At 33.5% G+C, this 27,571-nt stretch overlaps 1 protein-coding gene across 5 annotated transcripts in view; it reads left to right on the plus strand.

The window, feature by feature from the left end:
• The window catches only part of LOC123691048 (disintegrin and metalloproteinase domain-containing protein 33), a 403,256-nt gene that overhangs the window by 342,239 nt on the left and 33,446 nt on the right, over nucleotides 1-27,571 (plus strand). For all 5 annotated transcript variants that reach the window (XM_045635246.1, XM_045635247.1, XM_045635248.1 and 2 more), the window contains 3 exons: nucleotides 19,866-20,005; nucleotides 24,595-24,790; nucleotides 26,348-26,520. In XM_045635246.1, coding sequence (XP_045491202.1) covers nucleotides 19,866-20,005; nucleotides 24,595-24,790; nucleotides 26,348-26,520 — 509 coding nt within the window. The remainder of the gene's footprint in view (nucleotides 1-19,865; nucleotides 20,006-24,594; nucleotides 24,791-26,347; nucleotides 26,521-27,571) is intronic.

The raw sequence follows: 27,571 nt of genomic DNA on the forward strand, positions 1-27,571 counted from the left end.
CTGAATAGTAGCAGTATGATATATTACTACTTTACATATAAATTGTGTTTATTTTATAGAATTTATAACGTCACTCACTACAACTTAAATCACAACATGCAAATTACCAACCAAGCACGAAAAATATTCACTTCAAGAACAAGAACCTGAAAGAAACAAATAGCATATATATTTTTCTCCGGACCAACCCATATACAAACCAGTTTAACCCTTAACCTACCTGAAATACATTTCTTTTATTTTCCTTTTTTCTATCAAATCGCCAACTGTCACAAGGGAATGTACTATTTTGAACCATTAACGCCGACCTGCCTTATCAGTGAGTATTTATTAGAAAAAATATCGCATCGTAAGGGTTATCCCGCTCATTTCCGCAATACATCGCTGAGGGTGGACAGGGGATGAGATTAATGCATATGGAACAGTTGGAGCCTGGTGTGATAGGCTAACTCGATTGTGAGAGAACAATGTCGTTTTTGTATTGCAATTTTGGTCTAACAGTCTGAAACTTGTGCTTATAAGACTACTATTATTGGCACCTAAACCTACATCGTTTTCATTTATATTCTATAAGCCCTATAACGATGAGATACCACAGCTCTGATTCTACATTTATTAACACCCTTTACTAATACCCAAATTAACACAACAGCGTCCATAATTCATTTGCCGAGCGTCGTTTTTTCCCCACTCCAATGCGACATTGTAACTCGAAACAATTAAACAAATATCAAATGTACAGGCGTAATAAACGTCACCTCAATTTAACCGCGACCAGCGGTATAAAACGTTAACAACGCAATATTATTTTTAAGGCCCGTATCGGGCAGCGAAGGGTTTTTACGACCATTCCATATCCGGGCAAGTTGGAGTGCGTGAAGAGACTCGTACTCTGAATATGTTTGGAGTGATTTGATTCGATTGGCACTGTTTGGGATTTGGTAGCGTTTGGTGTTGATAAACATAATGCTTTATAATATTATGTTTGTAATAGATATAGCTTTTAATAAATGTTAAATAATAACCCTCTTAATTGATATTTGAAATGAACACTTCTTTGGTATGTTTTCAGTATGATTATTTTGATAATATAAACATAAGACAATTGAACTTAAGTAAAGTATTAAAAAACCAGATGAAATGCAGACTACGATGTTTATGGTGTTTATTGTGAAATAACAAGTCATAAGTAATTTGAGATGTCGAAAAAAACTTCCATATAAAAATTCTTCAGTTCTAAGGCATATAAAGACAGAGACCTGTCAAAACCTGTATTTTCTGAAAAAAGGAGATATTCAGGTCCTAATGCGCAATAAAAGACCTCAAGGCTCACTTTTGTTCTCTTGAGGGTTGACAAATACAATTTATTACACTACAATATGGAATTACGTTTGTTACTTTTTCTTTTGTTGAACTCTACTTTTTTATTGTATTTGTTAAGTTTGATAAATAACGTAGAATTTATAACGCAATAAGTAATATTCAATTTTAGCATAGATTTTCCTTGTAAAAGTAAAGAATTTTTTTTCTTGTTTCGGAGAATCCTTAACAAAAAAAATATTCTTTTGTTTACTATTCTCAGAAATCGTTAAACGATTAACAATTTTCTATTCTGCGATTTTGCTCTAAGAAGGATTAAATTTTATTTTGTAAAAAATATTTTTGATCTTAATAAGAATTTTTAGCACTGGATTAAGACAAATACGTATTTATAAAAACCATTTTTAGAAATATAAATAAAAAAAATTATACAAATACAAAAATACACTAGTTTTCAAAAATATTGTTTTGTTTGTAAAATTATACTCTACCCGGAACCCTGAAAAAAATAACACGATGATAATTTGTTGAGGCGACCGGGCTCGGCTGTAAGTCACACGTGGACATAATTTATTATGTTATTATTGGCCCCGGCGTACCCTTTGGACCTCTATAGACATAAGTAATGCCGCTACGAGAAGGTTTCTGTTGTTTCGACCTTTATTTCGTTACGCATTTATCATTACGGTTTTTGCGTTGATCACCGCTGGGCTCGCGGTAATGAAACCGAGGATTGGAGGTATTTCTCTTTTGACTAAATGTAGTTTCTTTTATTTGTGAAAAAAATAAAGAAATTGAGGTAGATTTTGGCAGACGGTATCTCAATACAAAGAATGAATAGCATTTCTTTTGAAACAAGAAATGTAGTGTGTATTTTGAAAAAACCTACATTATATATTTGAACCCTTTTACGATATCAATCTCTGACCGTAGCGTGTAGAATAACGCTACGCCATACCAAAACGCTGTAATATTCTGTAGCTCCGTAGATCAACACTTTCTCGTAGCGCTACGTCGTAGCTTTGTATAGATATCGCCCATAATATAATATCGTCTTGTGAAATAAATGCTAGATCTACACAATACTAATGTACTTATTTCATGTTATTTAAAAATGATGAATATAATGTAGCACTTTATTATAGCTAACGGTTAACTACGACTTCGAAATTCTTAATTAAAACTATTTATTAACATTGGAAAGTGCTTCTTCAAAATTACCATATTCTACAAATCTAAATGTGCACCGAAAAGAATAATTTAACCCCACAACGAGGCAAACAATAAGTAACTGAAAACAAACACCATGTAGGTACAACATTTCACTCCTGACTAATTTTGTGGCAGAGCAGAAACCGCGCGAAACAATAGTGAGCTGTATTTTATAAAGACAATATATTTTATTATGTTGGGGGTGCATTTAATTGTCGACGCGACTCGCTGGGGGCAGGAGCGGGGGCGGGAACTAGATAAGTGTGTCATTTGAACGGTACAAGTGATGAGAGTATGCGATGCTTTATTAATGAAAAAATATACGTTTAAAAGTACCTAAATTCTATAGTGCATCTGCATCTATAGTGATATGTTAATTTTGTTGATATACAATGGGTAAACTACAACATTCTGATCTGCTTTTAGAAATTATTATACCGATACAGATTTAATAATAGGCGAGCTATTGATCTTCTCGACATTTTTTTATGTTTTTCATTTCGAGACTCTAATGATACATATAAAAATTTCCATCATGGCAACTTCAACCGCTACACGCCTCCGCTTCCTCCCATCACTAAGATCACAGTCTTAACGTAAACAACATGATATTATCCCGCGAGATTGGAAATACAGAAATAATGAGACGCTATTCAAATAAACGTGACTGCCAATAGAGCGTCTTATTAATCTGCGTCTCAATCAAATGCCATTATTTAATTAACGGTAGCTGATACATGTGTTTATATTAGTCGTATTTTTTTCATATAGGATATTTTTATAGTTATTAGTTAATTAAATAGTCAGAAGTTTAGCTTTATGTGATTTTCCCGAATGAATTAATTATAAGATTGTTGTACTTGCTATAGGTCAATGAACTTTTATTAAAGTCAGTTCCGTGTCCGACATTAAGCAGGGGACTGATGCATTTCATCTGTTCCTTTGATGTATGAAATAGTTATAAGTATAAAGTTGGTCCCATGAATGGAGCGTTATTGAAGTAAGTCCCCTGTTCCCTTGTGTGGCAGATGCATTTCACATCTGTTTCACCGATCGATTTTCTTTACGGGCAGGTTAATAGAAGTAATAGGATAAAGGGTCAGCCTTTTATATCCAATAACTTATCTTCGCATATCACTGTCACATTGATATTATTTTATATTGAGTCTATTCATTGCATTGATATTCATTGTAAATTATCTAAAAAAAGAAAAATAGAAGAATATAGATTTATTATTATTATTTAATCTGCTTAATTGTAATTCTTTAAAAACAAAAAAGATTTGTTTAATAAATATATAAAAGGAACAGGAAAAGATGCGACGTGATGGACACAAGTTTCCTTTATAATAATTCCACAAAAATTGTATGTTCTTTTTATCCTTCATAAATTCAACGGTTCCTAATATTTACGCATCGAAATAAAAATATTTACTCTACAGTCCCTTCTCTCTTTACTTAGTTAAGCGTGAACTTTGATGTTATTTTACTAACATTGTGTAAACAGGTTTATAAATTGAATTTGTTATAATTATCTTAACTTGTACTAAATCCTATGAAGCAGAAATTTAGAGGATCGAAGGTCACGTTGAGGTCTGGAGAGCTTAAAGATGGATTTCCATTGAAGTAAAATTGACGAATTTTGTCCCTAAAACGTATCTAGCACAATGTTTCTTAGTAAGATTATGTGGTGTCCTTGGAATCTGGATTAAATAATTTTTAATGTGTCATTTTAGGGCCCTTGCTTCGCTTTCATGGACAAAAATTGCATGGAGAAAAGATCGGTCTATAAAAAAAGAATTAATCATGAATTACGATTTATATCTAGTTAAGTTATCTATCTTGCTGATTAAGCAAATCTTATAATCTTGCTGATCAGGAAAGCTGTTATAGTTTGTCATATTATATGACTTCACCTCAAAAATTAGCAATAGAACACTACCGAAAACCCTGTGACATTCCAGAACGTTCGTCACACTCGTGATTTGATAAATCGTTTCGCAACGGCTTGATTTACTGCGTTATTAGGTGTAAATATTTGCTCCCAACCAATGTCATATATATCGACATAATATAGTCTTAGTAGGTAGTGCTAACGTACTGGATTAGCTTCGAATTTGTGTTTCATTGAAATCCAATGAGAATTTGAACTACGACTAAAGTTCACTGATTCTAAACGAAGCACGTTTGATTTAGGTATTTGATGTTTCAAATTTAGCCAAGTACTGATTTTCTGGTACTAACAGAGTTAGAAAGTTGGCCGTAATTATAACGGTGTGTTATTTTTGAAAAGTAATTAACGTACGCCTGTAGAAAACGTTCAACAATATTTAATTATTCATATTAATGAATTCATCATACAAATGTAATTACGAAGTAAATTACTAATTAGTTCTGATATTTTTGTACGAAATAACATAATATGTTATGGAGAACAAGATATTTGTGTTCCATATTACGAATTGGATTACCTATATGTAGGTTGTGGTAAATAAGCTAGCTTTCCGCCTGCGGGTTTGCTTTCATCTTATCAAACCTGTTTTCAACTTCTTTATTTTTAATTTTCGTTACATTTTTTTGAAGTGAAAACTTCTTTAGCGGCGTTGGGTATAAAATCAGTGGTCTGATCGAAAAAGCGTAAGACGGATGTTTTTTTTTTTTAGCCCTTATATTCCATGCGTAAGACGGATACCATTCCAAAATATCAAACATGCTGAACGTTAATAATCAAGTTTTCACTTCTGCCGGCACTCCCGGAGTGCAACCCGTCTTTTTTTTATATACCTTTGTTCTTTTACAAAGCTCCATCAATCTTAATCTAGTGATTCAGACGTGGTAACTGTCAAACAAACAGGTTTTACAGCATCTATATCAAAAGATTGCGCATTTTTGACCTATTAACTTTAACCAAATTATGTTCTCCCATAAACATTAATCGAATGACTAATCGAAAACATACATCCACTCGTAAATATCAAAATCATATCATGTAAAACACTTGCTCACTCGGTAACTATTGTAGCGTGTTGTAATCGCATGGAGCAAGCCCTCAGGTGTTTTGATTTTCAACAACGTGAGTAAATTAGTTTACATTCATATTTACATTGTAATAATATGACGGAGTTGGCTAACTTCAGCACACTGGAGTTGAATCATCACCACATAGTATAAAACAAAGTCGCTTTCTCTGTCCCTATGTCCCTTTGTATGCTCAAATCTTTAATGCGGATAATAAGGATTTGGATGCGGTTTTTTTAAATAAATAGAATGATTCAAGAGGAAGGTTCTAGTATATAATTTATTAGGTTTTAGATAAACCGGGCGAAGCCGCGGGCGGTATGCTAGTTTCGTATAAGCTTATTGAGTTGAGTATTTTGTTGTTTACGTTGATGCATTTTTTGGGAGTTTTTGAATTACTTATTGTTCTATGCGAAGCTTTTCTTACTATACCATAAGGTTAGGTTTGATACCATAGACAAAATTATATTTGTGATTTTTATATTAATCTGTAAAGCAGTCTCAAAGCTTTCGTGGGAGCATACAATTTGCTGCTACCTTTTACAGGTAGAACTTTTTCGTAGCGAGATGTAGATGTGATATTTCAGGGTAAATCATGTATACCCTAAACAGTGTTACTTATAGAAGAGCGTGTGGGCCGAGCACACGTGTCAGCAGTGAAACTTTATTAGCAAGATTCAAAGATACCAAAATCGTCGCCTTACCCCATGTCCTTGAAATTTTACTCTCAACGCGCCTAGAGAAATTTCACTTGAAAATAACCTTACAATAGCTTTTAAAGTGTACTAAAGATAACATAGATAACGCATTCAAAATCACACATTCACAAATACGAGCCAAACTAAATATCAGTGTGCATTCAGGAAGCGAGTCGCAATTAGCAAGCTCAAAGTTGGTCCGCTCCGTCCACTGCAACTCGTTTGGATCAATATTATCTGTATTTGACGTTTATAGCAATGTAATTGGAGTGTTTGTTAGTTGTGATTTTGAACTATCGTGCTTTAGTTTATCATGTGTGTGAATATGTTGATGGGAATGAACGGATTGTTTTAGTTATGTTCGTGATCGTGTTGGTTCGTTATTGATATTTTTTTTACAATTTTAAAGTTTAGATTTTTTAATAATATCTTTATTGATTAACAGATTATATTGTTATTTCAATAGTAAAGTATTGAGATATAACTGTCAATTTTTGAAGAAGCATTGAAACGTGAATCTTGTCTGATGTATAATGATCCCAAAAATGTAGTTTTCTGCGACTACATTTAAAAAACTTAAATGAATAGGGTTGTATAGTATTGTTAGAATTTTCATAAATTAAATTGCTAGGTTAAATAACAGTTTCACCGTTGATTTCAGACAGATTCTAAAATTCTAAACGTGTCCTAGACAATAGGTCGCCTGGGATTCGCTATTTGAACACTAGAATTGTAATTCTAGGAAACCAAATAGCTCGTTATGTGCTCTTAAATAAAATGTAGGTTTAGTTTCAGTACATTTTATTATTTGACTATGATTCATAATAAAATTAGTCATTTATTCTTTCACATCGAAAATTAACAACGCACTCAAGAAGGTAAAAGATGAACTATTTTTAACACAACATTGTATTTATCTAGTAATTTTAGTATAATAATATTAATAGAGAAATAACAGAATATTTCGTTATTAAAAGGAAAGCGGCTGTAATAGGGAGTATCATTATCGTTCATAATAATTAGGACTGTATTACTAATCTTAATAAGGACGGGGATTAGGCTATTATAGTAAGTAAAATGGAAATGTGATTAATCCGTATGGAGCAGAAAAACATGTAATATTTGTTGTTTTATTTTGTTATCTTGAGTATGAAAATATTGATAAATGAATATCTAGAGTAAAATCTCTCTCTTCATTTTTACGCTCTCGTTCTTATCACTGTCATTTCTTATGTGTGGAATATCTAGTAATGTTTATTAATAAATCTATAAGATGTAGATTTTTTTAGAAAGAATAACGTTACGTATATACTGATATAGATTTCTTATTATAGTGTTTGTGCTGTAAGCTCTTCACGCGATTATTGAAAAGACAGAGTGTCTAAAACACAACGTCATAATGCTGCAATAATTCAAATATTCATTCAAAAACACAGCACGACCGGAATCGTTTAACTCGTATCATTTTATTCAATCTCTAAAACTATTTCACAAACTCACACATCGTGAGTTATAGCTTTGGCCACCTCCCCCTCCCCCCTCTCCACCCCACACCCCACACACCCCGAATATCCTTGAATATTCTGGTAGTTGATCAATGACTTATAGACTCAACGCTTTCTACTTAAAAGGAAAGCAGTTAATCTTGGCTATCTCGGATCTGCCTCTGATTGATTTAATGTTCCGTTTTATCTATAATTAATTGTTAATTAGGGGTTTGTAAAGTGCTATGCGAATAGATATGGAAATCAAGTTAAGATGTACAGCTGTTGTAGAATAAGTGACGTAACTACGTCACTAAAGTTAGGAGGGTTACTTTCGCAGTTCATACTTTATTCCCAGTACAATAGTAGTTCCGTGTCCGCAGTACAATAGTGTTAGTTTAAAATGTTTAATACGATATAAATATTACCATGATTGGGTTTTTGTCAGTATACACATATGTGTAACTAGAGAGATCCTAGCACGTACCTAGTAACTTAATCTGTGTCCTAGCTGAGATGAAGCTCATATACAAAATCTTGATCATTCTGAGGACGAAAGTGAGACAAAAGGCTAGTAAGAGCAACGCATATAACGAACGTAAAGAAAATCGATCAGTGAAACAGATGTGAAATACATTTGTCCCATACATAAGAGCTTTCCATTTACTCTAGCGTAAATAAGTTAAATGCATACGTGAAATTCTAAGAAGAGATGTAAACTCGAACAATATAATGATTGGAAATTGGAAACAAATGAAATGAACATTGCAAAGTATTAAAATTCTACAGGTATTTCAAATGTTATATAACATGATGCTAATTAGTTAGTAAAACACTAGCCAGTTTTCATAAGGTTTTTTTGTTTTTTTTTTTTTTAATCTTAGAAAGAAGTTGTTCTGAGAAATTAATAATCTTCGTTTAATATTTTTTAATACGCAAATGAATTCTACGAATTCCAACGTGTTTTAAAGCTGTTTTTACTCTGTAAGATTTTATTTTTACACCAACAGATAAACATACGTTATTTTATCATTGCGACCGTCTTCCCGCCACAATAAATATCAGAAGAAACATGGCGGCCTCCTGAACTGCTGATAACAGCGTCGTAAATTATAAGTCTCACAAATTACAAATTCACTCCTTGTTTTCCTTGAATTTTGAAAAAATTGAGTGTAATTGTAAATAAGGTTTTATTTTGTTTATAGCACTCATTTAATATAAACTATGCAATTATTAACTGACCAACATTTGGATATAACTTTTTCAAAAAAATATCAAAATATAGTGATACATTTATACAAAAAATCTTCATTTAATAAGAAACAAGATGTTTTATAAAAATTCAATAAGTTTTGATCATTATTTAGGTTTTTAATTACTAAACTTTCGAAGATGACGCGTACAATATAAAAAAAATATTTCAGTCTGGATTGATGATATACCTTAGCAGAACCAATAGTGGTATGTCTTTGTGCTAAAATAATAATACATAGCTTATTGTAAACTGCACAAACCTAATTATAAAATTAAGGAATGCTACGTAATTACATTAGTAGTTATGAATTATTATATTAATTTATAGTAGGTATTATGTATACCAGTATATTAGGTATGAAGTTACAATATAAAATGTAGGTATTTTTTAATTGGCTACATATTTTACAATCGCTGTCCTTTGTCGCCGAAGATAATTCGATTATCGATTATAATAATTCATCACAATCATAAGCATTTAAAAAAGTCTTGTTATTTCAATATACTATTGTTGTAATTACCGATATTCGTTAGATAAATATCCCACCAAAAACATAAATGTAAAAATTGGAGCCGAGTTCAATCGTTGACTTAATTTGCCAAAAAAAGAAATGAGATCTAAATGTGTGCCAAGTTCTGCAGACAGTCCAGAAATTTATTTACAAAGATGTATTCAGCTGTTCTTAGGTTGACTGAAAACTCAATTGTTTTATTTTCCCTTAGAGAACAATGTTTATTCCAAAATATAACTTTTTTAATTTGAATAATATAATTATTTTCACAAAGTAAACAACTAATGACCTATTGAACCCCATAATTTGATGAGGCTAGTTTTTAGAACCTCACAAAATATAAACAGTATGTAAAACTAGCCTCATCAAATTATGGGGTTCAATAGGTCATTAGTTGTTTGCTTTGTGAAAATAATTATATTATTCAAATTAAAAAAGTTATATTTTGAAATAAACATTGTTCTCTAAGGGAAAATAAAACAATTGAGTTTTCAGTCAACCTAAGAACTGAATACATCTTTGTAAATAAATTTCTGGACTGTCTGCAGAACTTGGCACACATTTAGATCTCATTTATTTTTTTGGCAAATTAAGTCAACGATTGAACTCGGCTCCAATTTTTACATTTATGTTTTTGGTGGGATATCATTACTTTTTGTACAGAAAATTACTCTGCAAATTTGATTTACTTTATAAATATAATACTTTTTATATACGATTTTTTTTTCTTGCGGTTTCTCTGTATGGTTTGTTTAGTATTATTTTCTATATTTTCTTGTATGTTATGAATGTCAGCGCACATTGCCCCGTCATTATCTGCAATTTTTTAAACTCGTTTTCTGTTTAAAAGATAACATGATTTTCTAAACATCCAGCGTGAATTTGTACACACACTATTTATTACCAAGATGCAAAGATCGTTGTAGAAGAATCGTCGCCTTACTCCATGACGTTACGGTATTGCCATGACGCGATCTTGAAATTTTACTCTAAACGCGCCTAAATTAAATCATTTCGACCTTCGACGAAGACTTCTTCCATTACACCATTTATGGTAATTATTTTTGCATGCTTGTATTGGCTAAACATGTTTGTGCTTTATTATTATAATTGTATCACCATTGAATACCATGTTTAAAGCAAAATAAAGATTTTATTTATTTATTTATTTATTTACACTGAAATTAAAACTAAACTAAACACTCATAAATAAAGAATAAATAAATGTGAATATGTAAAATGATATATTATTTTTAACTGTATGAGCAATAAAGGCAATATTTTTATTACAATTTTCTTTTATTTTACGTTTAATAACAGTTTTGAATAAAGAAATCATGCAATCGAAGTAATCCGCCCTAGCGATACTAGCGCGAGTGAGTGTGATGTCAGAGGCGCTTCGAATCTACAGATGTTTCGTCCTAAAATATGTAAACTTCAATAATCTATATCTCAGTCATTTATTGATGGATTTCAAAATTTTTTTCGGCCACTGATTAGTTTTGATCTATTTTTTAAGACTAGTAAGGTGAATATACTATTTTCTTTTTTTTTAAACTTTTCCATTTTTCCATACAAACAAAATTTATGTCATTGAAAAAAAAATTAAATACAAATAAATTCAGTATTTTCTGATTTTTTCCTTTGTACACTCACTATTACCTAGTTGATTACAAAATTTGAACTTTCTAGGTCATCTGGAAGTGGGTTAGGTTTTGTATATGTCTATAAGTCAGTCAGTCTTAAAAATTGCGATTTTTGGATATTAATATCTACGCAACTGTTTAATCTGTAATTATGAAATTTAAGGTTCTTGTTTATCTTGAGGTCCTCTTGATATGTACCAAATTTGGTTTATATAACTTAAATAGTTTTCGAGTTATAAGGGGGTGAAAAGTGGCTCGAAATGGTTCGTGTAAATATACACACGGCTGCTGCTCGCCAGTTCTCTTCGCTTGAACTCGGCTTGACACGCTGCCGCGTGTCTAGATCTACATCATCATCATCATCATCATCATCATTGGCCTTTACGTCTTTCACAGACGATTTATGGTGTGTTGCCTGAGCAATGTTTTTGGTGTCCAAACAGTCCAATGCGGGATCGACACACTTTTCCGCAGGTCGGACAGGGGAAGTTTGCAGAAGCCGATTCAGAGTCGTCTTGATGGCGTTTCCTCCTTCTGTCTGCGAGTACTCTGAACCAAGACTCATCACAGGATCTGTAACCCTCGGAAACAAGTTTGCGCCATTCTGATCGATTAGTAGCGAGCTTTTCCCAATTATTATGATCAATCTTGAAAGAAGCCATGTCTCGTTTCACACAGTCCTTTAAGCGGAGCAAAGGTCTCCCGATGTCTCTCCTTGCGTCGGCGATTGCACCTAGCATAACGCGCCTTGGCAACCGAGAAGGCTCCATCCTGTACACATGCCCTAGCCAACGTAGGCGTTTCTGTTTGAGCAACGTAGTCAGGCTAAGTAGCTGTGCAGTTTGGAGTACTTTCTGGTTTGTGATCTTGTTTTGCCATGTTATGCCTAAGATTTTACGTAAGCAGCGCATATAGAAGGAATTTAATCGTCGTTCCTGTTTGGCATATGACGTCCAAGTCTCAGCCCCGTACAAAAGAATGCTCAAGATGGAAGCTTGGAACACTATCATCTTAGTCTTAACAGTGAGATGTTTGTTTCGTCATACCTTTTTATTAAGCTTCCCAAACATGGTCGCCGCTTTGCCGATACGAATATCGATCTCCGAGTCAAGCGAGAGATTGTTCGACACGGTTGACCCTAGGTAGCAAAATCTGTCAATTTCGACTATTGGCGTGCCATTAAGCGATACTGTCGACCCCGCAGGAGTTCCTTGTGACAATATCACTGTCTTGCTGGTATTAACAGTCATGGCAAACTGAGAACAAGCTCGTGAAAACCTATCTATCATTGACTGGAGCTCAAACGGTGAATTGGCTAGTAGTGCTGCGTCATCTGCAAAGAGGAGATTATCCACGAAGAGATCCTCTCGGTGTTTTTTGGACTTAAGCAGGGAGATGTTAAACAGCCTTCCATCCGTTCTAGTGTGTAAATGAACCCCTTGATGGTCATCACTGAATGCTGCACGTAGCATCAGCGAGAAGTATATTCCAAACAGGGTGGGTGCCAAAACGCAGCCCTGACGCACACCTCTGCAAACTTTAAACGGCTCTGTATATCTACATCAATATAATTAATAAATGACGCAGTTCTCTATGCGAAGGAATAAATTATCTTATATTAATTTTAGTTGCTATCCCATAAAAGAATAATTCATGGCCAGGTTATAAATATTAAATGTTGTTGAACGAACAATATAAAGTTGTTTACGTTGTTTTTACCTGAACTGTTGGAATTTCATATTCACTTAGGCCCAATATGCTCCCAAAACAGTTCGTTGACATCTTAGAGTCTTACTTGTCACAGCGTATGTTTAGAGTAAGACAAGATGATGCATATTCAGAGCTTAAGCCTATAGAAGCTGGAGTACCGCAAGGAAGTGTTCTGGGTCCTATTCTGTACTTATTGTACACCTGCGATATTCCTAAGTTAGAGAATAACACCATTGCAACATTTGCTGATGACACAGCTATATTGGCCACAGGTGATACTCATGAAGAAGCAGTAGAAAAAGTTCAGATAGCTGTTAATACCATCTTTGACTGGACGAAAAAATGGAGAATAAAACTCAATGAGTCTAAATCTATTCACGTAGACTTCACAAACAAAAAGCCAAATTATCATCCGGTATACATAAATAATCATGTAATACCTTATGAAAACACAGCTAAATATCTGGGTATGACACTAGACGCAAAGCTTCGCTGGAAAGCTCATGTCAAAAAGAAACGCGAGGAGCTAGATCTTCGCTACAAGGCTATGTACTGGCTAATTGGGAAGCATTCTTCACTTACAGAGCAAAACAAATTACTCCTGTATAAACAAGTCCTTATGCCTTTGTGGACTTATGGTAGTCAGCTTTGGGGCTGTACCAAACCAAGTAATATCAGAATCATACAACGGTTTCAAAATAAAGTACTCAGGGAGATCGTAAACGCTCCCTGGTACATTAGAAATGACGACCTACATCGGGACCTCAAAGTAGATCTCGTCACCGATATAATTAAAAAGAACGCTGAAGCTCACGAACGCAGACTTCATCATCATGTGAACGTCGAGGCTATCCAGCTCCTTGACAACACGGACATAGTGAGAAGACTGAAAAGGACAAAACCTTTTGAGTTAGTTTAATGAAGTGTTAGTGTAATATAGTGAGTGCTATTCATAAAGAACACATGAACGAAGTGTCTTCGCCTTAATAGAGACATTAAGAAAAGTGTTAATGGACACGTTCTTAGACATACTTTACCTAGCAAATTAAGTTAGATTTATATTACTCATTAGCCTATAGTATAAGGCTAGATCGTAATTTTCAATAATGATACCCTAGTTAGGTTCATTATATTAGGTGAAAAAAAAAAACTTAGGCCCAAAGTAAAAGTCGCCTCGTCGATGTTTTTAGAATATTAAAACATTCAAAAATGTTGATATTACAAGAGATTGCAAATTGCTTTAGACGGCCAGGCTTAAACAAAGCGTATTTTGAGCGGCGTGATTCATTAATTTTTAGTGATAAAAGTAGGTTTAAAAGCTTGTTTACATCCACTTGGATTATATCGTAGATATTGGTAACCGCTCAAGTATAATTGAAGACTATGCAAATTATTGCTTAGAAACGTTAGAAACAGAAAATAAGGATAAACCTATTTTCAATCTTTTTACGGGTGCCATCGTAATTTAAGTTTATGTAAACTTTGTTTTTTGTTCCAAATAAATAATTTTTGAATTTGAATATTGAATTATAAATCCTATTTTTGTAAACATTAAATACCTAGTATTGGTAATCTTATTATATAGCCACGACATAAATCTATGGTACTATATGGCATTAAGTTAAATAAATATTTAAGTGATACTTACGAATAATATGAATAAATCAGCTTCAATATCCCATGTTTACAATTCTACAAGCTTCACTTAAAGCATTACAATAATTTATACAAATATGTAAGATAACAGTAACACACGGATAGCGCCCCTTATTAATTTCATAAAATTATACATTAAATTAAAATACCTAATCCAACGGACGAACTACGACATAATCCGACCACGTTACAGTGACATCAATCAGATGTGATTTGCATGCTAGCCGGGGTCAATGCAGTTGACCGGATTGGCCGTTATCCCGGGGATCACGCAAACTAAGACACCACGTAATGTTAGGGTATATACAATACCGCGGTATTTATTATTATATATTTATATATGTATCTGTTTACGTATAGTGAAAAATCTACACTCTCTGTTTTTAGCTAAATTGTGATTGATTATCTCTCTTTTACATCGCAACCTAACTATTGTATGGTATAATTTTTGTATCCGGAGATAGAAGATTAGGTATAGGTTACGCTTTATGGAATAAAACTAAATATTCAAAATGTTATTTTTACAATGAACCTCTTTCAATTCGAAGATTATCGTAAACTTGATTTCTAACCGACTTCAAAAAGAAGGAGGTGGTTCTCAATTCGGCCGGTATTTTTTTATCAACTAGATTTTTTTTATCAACTAGACTTTCATCGAATCATCAAACATATTAATTTAATGCCATCGATTCTAAAAGCTGTGCCTACTAAGAGGGTCGGTAGTTAAACTTTATTTGGTCTTGTAAAATCGAAATATCAATTATTGTACATTTTTTAATTTATAATAATAATGTTGCCTACGAACTGTCATGTAGTTCCTACATTATTTGGGTATGAGTGTTGTTAATATGCATAGCCAAATAAATCTTAATATATACAAATCTCGTGTCACAATGTTTATCCTCAATGGACTCCTAAACCACTTAACCGATTATAATAAAACTCGCACACCATGTGCAGTTCGATCCAACTTGAGAGATAGGATAGTTTAAATCTCAAATCGTTTTAGAGAAAGCGGGCGAAGCCGCGGGCGGTAAGCTAGTGTTATTATAAACAATGTTAAACAATATAATAACCGACTCGTGCTTGACCGATTTTTATTTCAATTTGGACCGCATGAGCGGTATCTGTCAAAGTGACGCGGATGAAAGGTGTCAGTTACTACAAATGGAATACTGGACCATCCTTTATAATTCCAATTTATTTCTGGACGTCATAGAGGTGTTATCTATTGATTGATCATGTATTCTTTGAGTAAATAATATGTTGAAGATCTAATGATAGGTTTCGGAATAGAGGTTATTTTTGTCAGGTTATAGACGTTACTGTAGTCTGCTCTATAGTCAATTAATAATTTATTGTTGTGTGTACGCATTCATTTATTAATAAAATTATACATTACCAATTTCATACCAAAAAATATCTAGCTTAATAAAATGTTTGCTTGAGTCTGATTTTTTGCGAGCATTTACGAATTTTAAACGTGATTTATTCTTTGCCAATTTCTTTTTATCTGTAAATGCAGTTTATATTGTTTAATCTATCCTCTAATTCCCGTATTCTATACAGGTTATCGACCCCAATCCACCGCTTGAAGCGTCGCAGCCGTAATTTAAAAAGCTGTATTAGTTACCACCTGTGGCTTATTTATTGCTCAAACTCCCCTTGAATAATGTACGTCTAATCAATATTCTCTATAGAGACTCCATTTTAATACTGTTATTTTTCTTGGAAAGACAATTTCTTCGTCGTACAAGCTTTATATAAAGTAAAGTATTAGGTAGTTAACTGGCGTGAGAAGTTTTGGATTGATTGATTTTTAAAGGAGTAAAGTTTTATATTTGTATGAAAGAATGGCCTTTATTATTCATTGTCTGTCCGTCTATCGATAGATTTATCTTGCTGTTGCGTTACTGATTACCTATCTTTGCAAAAAACTACCTAACCTATATTACCTAACTTGCTGTTGCGTTACTGATTACCTATCTTTCCAATGGTTTTCTAGTAAATAAGTTAGTGAAGCGAATATTAAAATATATCGGGTCCACAAAATAATACTAAACTTACCAATTCTAAATGATAAGTGTGCTCATTTTAGGACATACCTTGGACATACGGAAGAAACATCTTTATGCGCCATTTTTCTAATTGATAAGTGTGCTCATTTTAGGACATACCTTGGACATTCGGAAGAAACATCTTTATGCGCCATTTTTGGTTTCTCCATTGTACCACGAAGAGACGTGATTTGTTTTGATTTAATGGAATTTCTATTGAAATCCTCCCTCATCCCGCGTATTTTCCGGGATAAAGAGCTTATGTTATCCCCAGGTCGTACACTATATGTATCGAAAAACCCCATCAATCTCACTTTTATTGTAAGACAAAGACAAGCGATCATTGATATTGAAAATTTTCCTTAATTTTCTTTTCAATTATAATGATATGTTGAGTGAATCTTTTTCTGTGTAATACAAAGACAAACAGATTAAATTGAGGAATGAAACTTTTCCTTCCTTTTAGATTCTTATTGGCAAGGTTTCAAAGACCTAGGTCCTAATTTATACGTGAGCGATTGATGTTGGAATATTGTGATGGATTCCTTTCCCTCCCGTTTTCATCTCCTTTTACTACTTGCATTTATAATATTATTTTATGGAATATTATTTAAATGTCAATTTAATTTAATTTATATATTTTAATTCAAAAATTTCACACATCCTACTTAAAGTAGGTACTTGGAATATATTCCATCTATAAACAACACTTGTTTTTAAAGCACAATCTACCAATCTTCTTATTTTCTTTATACTTGGAAACTCTAGTAAAACATTGTTGAAGATAGTGCAAGCAAATACTGTGTTTGCTCAGCGATTCAATTAAATAATTTCCATTTAATAAAAACTTAAAAATTCAATACACAATTTTCTTTAAGAGCGCTCCTCATAAACAATAACACATTTTTCACCTTATTCTTTTGGTAAAAAAGTACAAATTGCCGTGAAATATTGCTAAAACACAACGAGGTACAATTTATTAACGCGAACGTAGTTGTTATTCTGCGATTCATACAGTTTTTGTTGCGAAGGTTTTTCTTTTGAGAACAAAAAAGTAAGCTTGGTTATAGTTGAAAGTATAGAAAATATGGAATATGCGGAATGCGTATGTAGGTTTTAACTTTATTTTTTTTGCAATGCATTGCACTATTTAGTCTTCGTTTATATTCTATTTGTGTAATTTGCTATAAGCTTTCGAGTAAGCTAGCAATCTACAATTATTAGACAATTTATCGGTAAGGCAATCTCAACCTCAGTCAGCCTATTGGTGGGTATCCTACGTTGCTCTTCGTTGATTTGTTAAGTTGTTCACGTTGTTTTCTGTTTTTTAAACAAGAAAATAACAAACTACTTTCATAAACTATGCTATAACTTGGCAAAATCTTGCAAATCTCCAAGCGGGGAATAGCGGGCAAGCAATAAATAAAAGTGTATGACAAATTTAAACCGGCACTCGTCAGCGTACCGTATTTCACGGCTCGTTAGGATCCCGTTTTGTTTACGGCAATGGAGGGTCGTAGTGGGCTTAATAGTTTTGAAAATAAGCTGCTGAAAGTTCGCGGGGCGGGAATAAGTTGCGGTTTCACGCTGAGCGCGCGGGTGAGTTTGACCGGCTCAGTGTGTACAGGGGTTTAATATCGATTGTTTTAATTATGTGCGACCTGGGAAGGATTCATTTTATGAAGGAACAGGGATAGATGTAGGTCGTAGGATTTCATTAAGGTCTAAAAGGTTATATTTTCTAATGATGGATAGCACAATGTTTCTTGAATGAGATGGATTTTATGTTTCTTGGTTTGTTATTCTGAAGGAATTAATAATATTAATTATAATTATTATTATAATTAATTCAGGCTTAGTATTAAAATGGTCATTAAAAATAAACTTCTGCTAAGTAGCTAGTAGATACTTGAATATAATTACCAACCGTTATTATGCAGATAATGAAAAAATACAATAAAAATTTCAATTTAAATGGCAAATTATGACATGAGTATTATTTAGGTATCTATGAATACAAACTAACAATAGCCATTTGATTAAAATAAACCTTGCAAGGTTTAATTTATATCCAACTTCCAAGACAAATGTTAAATTCCACTACGGAAAACCTTTTTAATGAAAAATAAGGGATCAAAAAGCCCACGTGTATTGTAAAAATGTTTCCTTTTCTTTGTAAATAGAAAAATAGTTTAAAAATAAAATAGACGTTAATGCATGGTACAAACTTGTTCTCGAATTTCCTCCTATTTTGTCGTGGGCTGATTTGGACCCGAGAGAGTCCGGCGAAGGTGATATAAATTTAGATTTCTTAAATAAAACACTGTATTGGAAATTAAAGAGATTCCACCGTGTTGAAAACGGTAAAAATATTCGCTATATTATTATGTATAATACTTTTTTGAACAATACACATATATTGTATACTTTTTAAAACAATACACTCATGCTATAAAAAAATAACAAAGTAAAAAAAAATATCAATCGACACTAAAATCGGCAAGGTCAATCTTAAAAAATATAATTATCTAATTATTCTAACTTAGAATTCTAATCATAGATAATTAAAAATTATATACGACCTTTTTTCTACAATGGACTGACTATAAGGAGATTGCGAACTGGCAATCAAATTTATGCGTTCCATTTTTAAATTTCGATGACGATATTCTTGTCTATTGAAAATGTTTACCGCCAAAATTTGTGTCATTATATTTTGTAAACATAAAATTGGTATGAGCATAACATAATTTAATCAACATAAAATATAATTTCGCTAAGGTTCGTGGAATTTGAACAATAGGTACGTAATGAAATCATAGTATTCGAATTTAATTAAAATTGCATACATATAATACAATACGTGCAAATTCTATTATTAATTGGGTAGGTACAATATTTTAGTGAGTATTTGTAATAAACAATAATTTATTTATATTTCTTTCAATCGATTTTTATTTTATTAAAGAACGATAATTCTATTTATGTGTAGTCTAACGATATAAATTTCTTTAAAGATGTTGTGTAATTATTTGCTTCAAAAGCATTTATTTTTGTGTTGTTCTTTTTTCTGTGACAACATTTTTTTATCATCATTAAACATTAATTTAAAATAATGTATTTGAATGAAGATATTATTATAAAATAAAGAAACATTTAGACCTTAAGAAAATTTTTGATCTATTTAAGTTTGTGAATTTTGAAATCAGATATTACCTATACTTGACTCTGTATACTTAATTAATATAGTATAGTATGAAATGAGCACAGAAACCTATACATAACCTTGTTTCAGCAGAAGCACCCCCATGTCATATTTGAGGCGCGAACGAAAATGAACAGAGGCTGCGGGAACAAACTAGAGTACAGGCAAAAGGCGCACCGGTCGAAGAACTTCGCGTATGTGGAGGCGCCCCTTAGCGAGGAACATAGCATGATGTGAGTATTTTGTATGAGTAAAGTATTTTTGGACCTTTTTTTTAAATGTAGTATTAAGGGACCTGTCGACACATGGTTGGTACGTTATGGGTGTAGAAGGAAGAAAAAGAAGAAGTATTTATTAGGGCAATAGAATTTATAGATTGTTTGGATGTTATCTGTTCGTTCTGTATGTTTGAACTTGCATAATAGAAAAACTTCGTGCCGATTTTACTTTTGATATATTTTAAGTTGTAAATAAAATTACTTAATTAAAAGAGACATAATAAACATATCTTTAAATTGCTCGGTCTTCGCAAAATAATCATTTTAAGTAATATTGCATGCTTTAAATAAAATAACGGTGGTGAGTACCTATGTATTAATATTAGCAGATGTATTTCCCAAGAACTCCAGCGTAAGGAAGTATATTTTTAATTTATCCCCAAGCGGGTTAAATCGTGCCGCTAAAAAAATACAGTAACGTAAACTATACGTTCCTATAGGTTAGCCTCTCGGGCCAACGTGTCCGTGACGCCTGTCACGCGGAATGAACGTTGCGGCGACCTACTTCACTGCGTCATATGAAATTGTGCTCGTTATCCCACCCGCTAGTTACTGCCCTGTAGTAGCTGATATGAGATGTGCGTTTTGTTCGCTCACACCATTCGTACGTGATGTTTGGAGTGACGTGATCTTGGCGATATTGGCTTTTTTGGCTGAGGGCTGTGAAGAGGCTGTTAAGCAATTTGATACATTGTTCTCATAATGCTATTGTCAGTTGCTATCTTGAGCTAGGATTAATAGAATATTTACTAGTGTGGAAGTTTAATCATCCTGTGAGAGATCAGAGTGCACTCAAACTAGCATTTCCACTTTCACCCCAGAAAGCATTGGCAATACGTATGCATAATGTATATGTCCAAACATAACACATATCTATTATGTACATGTAATGAACATAATAGATATGTGCTGTCAGCTCTTGCGTTAACAACTATAACCGTCATCTCCATAAGAGATTTCATACATTTTTATTTTAGGATTACAAATTAAAAAAAAACTGTATGACTACTAATATGTGTTAAAAATTATAACTAGAAGTTTCTTAATTTTCTTTCCTTCTCCTTTATAAGCTTGACTTACAAATGAAACCATATAACGTTATATGTTTCAACTTGCATACTACACAAGGTACTTCCTAACAATTTAGGGCGTCTACCAAACTGGAACACTCATTATGGTCATTAAGAACTATATATAACGACTCTAAGATTTTCACTCACTTGAAATTGTACTGTAAGGTCTTTTGCAAAATGGGCTAGCAATTTAAGGCAAGCCGTAACGTGTAGCAATCTTATTAGAAAACTAGCGGTCCACCCCGGCTTCGCCCGAGGTAAATATTTTGCAATAAAAGGTAGCCTATGTTCTTTCTCAGGGTCTAAAGATTGTCTGTGCCAAATTTCATCAAAATCGGTGCAGTAGTTTATGCGAGGAAACCATACATACATACATACTTACAAACCTTTCCTCTTTATAATATTAGTATAGATAAGATGCGAACAAAAGCTCACATAGTACTAATAATAATTCATCTTATGGCATTATTGGTATCGGAGTCACAACAATCTACCCTTGCCTATAAGGATTATGTTAATGTTATCTTTATAAACACTTAGTATAGTCAAAGATTAGATTTCCGTATCATTTTGTCCTGTATTTTCCATTACTTTCAGGAAACACGTTGTTATTGTGAGTGCAATATTAGGAACGGTTTAATTTATCAATTTTTATACATTTTTGAAATTCCACTTCCAATCATTTCATACTCTTTTTTGAATTTATATTTTTTGGTTTTTATGGCATTCAAATGCTTTATAAATATAAATTTATAAAGAATAGAAAAAATTCGATCACGAGGCGGGACTTGAACCCGCATCCTTCGCGCCATTCCGGGGCGGATGCCTAACCAACTCAGCCACTCGTGACCCGCCTGAGCAATCGAATTTATTCTATCCTTTCAGTTTTATGTGTCTTAAGGGACACACCGCGCGCCATCTATTGAGATGATTTAACAACCATTTCAACCAATATGAAGCACTTTTCAGTGAATACAATATTGTAACGATGGAACACGACCTTTCTTGAATTTATATTTTTTGGTTTTTATGGCATTCAAATGCTTTATAAATATAAATTTATAAAGAATAGAAAAAATTCGATCACGAGGCGGGACTTGAACCCGCATCCTTCGCGCCATTCCGGGGCGGATGCCTAACCAACTCAGCCACTCGTGACCCGCCTGAGCAATCGAATTTATTCTATCCTTTCAGTTTTATGTGTCTTAAGGGACACACCGCGCGCCATCTATTGAGATGATTTAACAACCATTTCAACCAATATGAAGCACTTTTCAGTGAATACAATATTGTAACGATGGAACACGACCTTTCTTGAATTTATATTTTTTGGTTTTTATGGCATTCAAATGCTTTATAAATATAAATTTATAAAGAATAGAAAAAAATTTTTCTTTTTGTTAAATCATCTCAATAGATGGCGCGCGGTGTGTCCCTTAAGACACATAAAACTGAAAGGATAGAATAAATTCGATTGCTCAGGCGGGTCACGAGTGGCTGAGTTGGTTAGGCATCCGCCCCGGAATGGCGCGAAGGATGCGGGTTCAAGTCCCGCCTCGTGATCGAATTTTTTCTATTCTTTATAAATTTATATTTATAAAGCATTTGAATGCCATAAAAACCAAAAAAATATAAATTCAAGAAAGGTCGTGTTCCATCGTTACAATATTGTATTCACTGAAAAGTGCTTCATATTGGTTGAAATGGTTGTTAAATCATCTCAATAGATGGCGCGCGGTGTGTCCCTTAAGACACATAAAACTGAAAGGATAGAATAAATTCGATTGCTCAGGCGGGTCACGAGTGGCTGAGTTGGTTAGGCATCCGCCCCGGAATGGCGCGAAGGATGCGGGTTCAAGTCCCGCCTCGTGATCGAATTTTTTCTATTCTTTATAAATTTATATTCATACTCTTTTGTTTACCATCAAATTAAGATCCCTAATTTCACCAAATTCCAACGATATCATCTAATCTTCATTCCGCTATACACGATTTCGAAAATTTGAAATCGCTAAATAAATTACATCACCCCTTAAACTGTCAAAGAATTCCATTATAAATTATCACGGTCCGGTTGGATGTTGAATAATGCAGGGGAAAAGTTTGGAAACTCATTTTTTTCATGCGACTACACTCCGAGTAACTAATGAATTCAGTTCGTATAGAAATTTTAGCAAACGCTCATGCCAACTACGGCTTGGTGCTAGCAGTTGGTTATTTTAATAATTTTTAAGCAATAACTTCACTTTAGTTTTTTCCTTGCATCTGATTTTATGTAGATTCGAAAAAGTATAATTTTTACTTTAAAACGCTTGAATTCAATAAAATAATATAGGATCTCATATCTCGGGAATGAAAATATTACTTTACCAGTCTTAATTCTAAACTAACTCATAATTATATGGTAGGCATAAACCATTGATTGATTCAGAAAATGAAACAAGCATATCATCACGAATATGAATACAATACGTCATATAAATGTCTCTAAAGCCTACCCCTTATTCCAAATGTAAATGATACCAATAAATGAGTCCGGAAGACCCAATAAATAATTAAACATTCCCACTCAATCCATTTTTAGCCCTCCATAAAATATACGGAAAATATCGCGCAATTCAGAGAGAAAATAAATCAACTTCCGTGATTGGATATTTGCGTCGATAGCTTAAGTAGGTCCAAATGCCGGGAGCTCGTGACACAAAAGCGTTGATTTAACGAATTTTTCTAGAATCATATCGAAATTAGAAGTACATTGGGAGCCTTTGAATCTCCAGTATGACCATTTCGTTAATGAGGTACTCGACGTGGCCAAGATAAGTCGATGGTCCCAAGAGTTAGGGAGATAACAAAACTGTTAATCGCAAGTGGGTTATCGGATGAATTCGTTTAAAAATACGGAGCCTCGTGGCCGGGCCGTTATTATTCAAGGGAATCGAGGAAGAAATTATTTAGTTCGTTTTTGCGACGTTCAAAGAAAGAAATTGGTGGAAACTTTTTAAATCACATACTTATTCATTGAATTTATTTTGAGAAAACGGCACAAAGTTGACTAAGCTGTATCGAAAAGATATTCTGATCTTGAACTTTGTTATAGGAAAATTAACTTAGCTGTATTAAAATGTCTATTGTTTCAAAACACAATAAAATTAATTAACGTCTCGTAACTTACAATCTACAAATTATCGAGTCTGGCTTCGTTGTCAGAAATTTCTAAACTCACTGACAATACAAACCAAACATCTAATCAAGCTATAATTCTGCCAAATAGTATACCACCTGACCAGTCTTTCTCACCCACAAGCACGCAGACATCCTATCCTGGCAGGAGTGGTACCTACCTATAATCCTGCCAAATAGTATAGCACCTAACACGACTTACCCACCCACAGGTACACAGACATTCTGCAGGAGTGGTATCTATAATCCTGCCAAATGGTATACCACCTGACCAGCCTTTCTTACCCTCAGGCACGCAGACATTCTCTCCTGGCAAGAGTGGTACGGCGGCGGGCTTCGGATGCGTGAGCGGCGGGACGTCCGGGAGACCACCAAGTACATAGAAACAGCTCTGGTGATCGACAAGTACATGTTCGATAAGAGGAACGGCAGTACAAGGGCAGAGGTCGTACACGACGCGATACAAGTTGCTAATATTGCTGATCTGGTAAGTAATGTTGTAACTACAAATAAATTTAATTAAATAAATAAAATAAAAATAAAAACATTTATTTATCTCTCCCACAAGGGTATTTAATTCTGCTATTATGGTTCTGTTAAAACTGCTTTCACAAACACTGATATGTGTCATAATGTAGTCATTTATAGGCCCATTGCCTTCTTATTTGTGGTATTAACTTTTTCCGTAAGTAGTTCCGTTAATTTGATTGAGATGCGATGGAATAAGAAATACTTAAGACTAATTCGAACCCATTTATATGATTTAAACCTTACGAAACATGCATTTAAAATTCGTAAGCTATACCTAGCTCTTACAAATTAATAAAGAAAGTAATTTACTACTCCTAAGTAAAGCGTGTATTTCCACCATCTTATTTTAGTTACAGTAAACGATGATTTGAAGTATAAGTGCTAGTTATTTTAAAGAAATTCAAGTTTTAAAAAACGCTCCGCTTACTCAACGTCTGAAATTTATTTCGAAAAAGAAAAGTAGACTAAATCTCCATCAAGCGTACGAGAGAAATATAAATATTTTAACCTAAAAATTATGTTATTTTATCCGCGCAGCTCTTTTATCGCGCACGTTTAAAAGGAAAATATAAATAAGGGTCACGACTCACGTGCGATTAACGCGATCCGAATTACCCGTAATCGTGTAATTGGCCGTATTTAAATCGTCATTCGAGGGCAAATTTCGCTTTATTCAGAGCGGTATAAAAGGCGCAAATACGAGACCTCCTTCAAACCGTATGCGATGTATGAATACGGGTGTATTAAACTTTGCCCTCGTACAGTCAGCAAAAAATATGTGCCGCGAAGCATTGTGCCGTTTTTAATACACTGCTGCGCCAGTGCTCTGAATGTATCAAGAGAAGATTGATGTATTGCTTAACTTAATTATCGTTATGAAACATTTTAATGATTGTGCGCTTTTAGCCCTACATTTTCATGTAAGTAGTTTTCGGGAGATGAATGGTTCTTTCATTAGCGTGTTTTTCAGAAAGTTTATGGGAAGAAGCAACATTTTTGGCTAATGTCTAGAACTTTTATGGTAAATCATGGCATGGAACTCATAACAACATCTCTGCTGGCTGTACACTAACGACTGAGTCAAGAAACTCCGTACATTATCTACTTAAAATGTGAAGTGGTTACGTTATCGTTGAAACTTTAGATCCAGGAATACCAGCGCCATTAGAATAGGGGCGCTTTAGAGCGATAAAGTCTGCTAAATCCATTGATATGCTATTTCAGATTTAACACAGATTTAAATTGTATGATAAAATTATTATTCAAATTAAATTGCTAAAATTTATTTAAGCAATATAAATATTTCACCAAAAATTAAAGTGAAGAATGCTCTACTATTTTAGGAGTGGCTTCTTCTTAAAACTTTCTTGGCGCGTTGAGAGCAAAATTTTAAAGTCGCGTCAAGGTGCGTAACGTCATGGAATAAAGCGACGGTGTTGTTATCTTGCTACAGAAGTTTCACTTCTGACACGTGTGCTCGACTCATCTATTAATAAATACCATTATTTCCCAGTACTTTCGCACGCTAAACACCCGCGTGTCTGTGGTGTACATCGAGTCGTGGCAGAGCGCGGACCAGGCGGACCTGGACAGGAAGTATGACATCACACGCGCGATACAAAAGTTCAGTGACTATACCGCTAGGAAGTTGTATAAGATCGAGAAGGACACTACGCAACTGTTGTCGTGAGTATTATGTATTGGATTTACTTACAGCTTTTTATGATACCTTTCATATGTGGAAGGTTAACATGACGTCTTAAAACCGGTGGTGGTAGCGATGCTAGTTTGTGATGACGATTCTATAGTGCTTCTAGAAGAATTCTAATTAAATAAATATTTAAGTTTGAGCAAAGTACTAATTCCAGTATGAGAAAGACATGGCGTTATAGCTTTGTCTTTCCACAATGAAATTAATGCATGCTAAAAGGGAACATGAAAACCCCTTGATTCTAAGTAATAGTATAACTTTTTTTTTAATATTTGATGGTACGAGTCCAATGCTCTACATACACTATTTTACGTTGCAGTTATTTCAATAAAACGTTTAGTGTAAGCAGATCTTATAGTAACTTAACTTTTGAAAAGTATGAATCCCGCTTGACTATTTGAGCTAACTCCAGAACACGAAATATATTAAAGAGCAATAAATTTAATGCTTTCCCCGCCTCGCTTACGACGAAATAAGCCTCATCATTCCTCCTTTAGCGTTTCCACTTCAATGCTACACCACACCCGAATATACAGCGCTTAAGTATAACGAATAATAAAGTTATATTAAGAGCACACAGGTCATAACTATATTCCAAAATTCCGTATGCAACGATTTCTCAGTTCCCAACTCCACTCCACGTTCGGCTGAGTGCTTCTCAAACGCGAACACGCTGAATTTATTCCTACTTACATTTTGCTATAACTTAAAAAACTTTTTACAATGGTACGATTTAATAGATTTAAAATTTCACCATTGTGCGGTCGAGATGATTGCGATCGCTGGCTACGGTTTTATTGTGCCCGACAGTTTGTTATATAATTGAAAATTGAAACGCTGTAAACTTTTTTATTTACTATTATTATTTTCTTGTTATGAAATAAATTAATATTTCGTTGTTTAAAAAGAAACAGTAATAACTTGCAGCCTACAGAAGTAATGATAATAGAACAACATTTTAAGGTAAGTACAGAGATATACAGTCCATTGTTGATTTTTTTATGATAACAAATCATCATTCATCTT

This window comes from Colias croceus, chromosome 4 (assembly GCF_905220415.1).
Source record: "Colias croceus chromosome 4, ilColCroc2.1".
Classification (NCBI taxonomy): domain Eukaryota; kingdom Metazoa; phylum Arthropoda; class Insecta; order Lepidoptera; family Pieridae; genus Colias; species Colias croceus.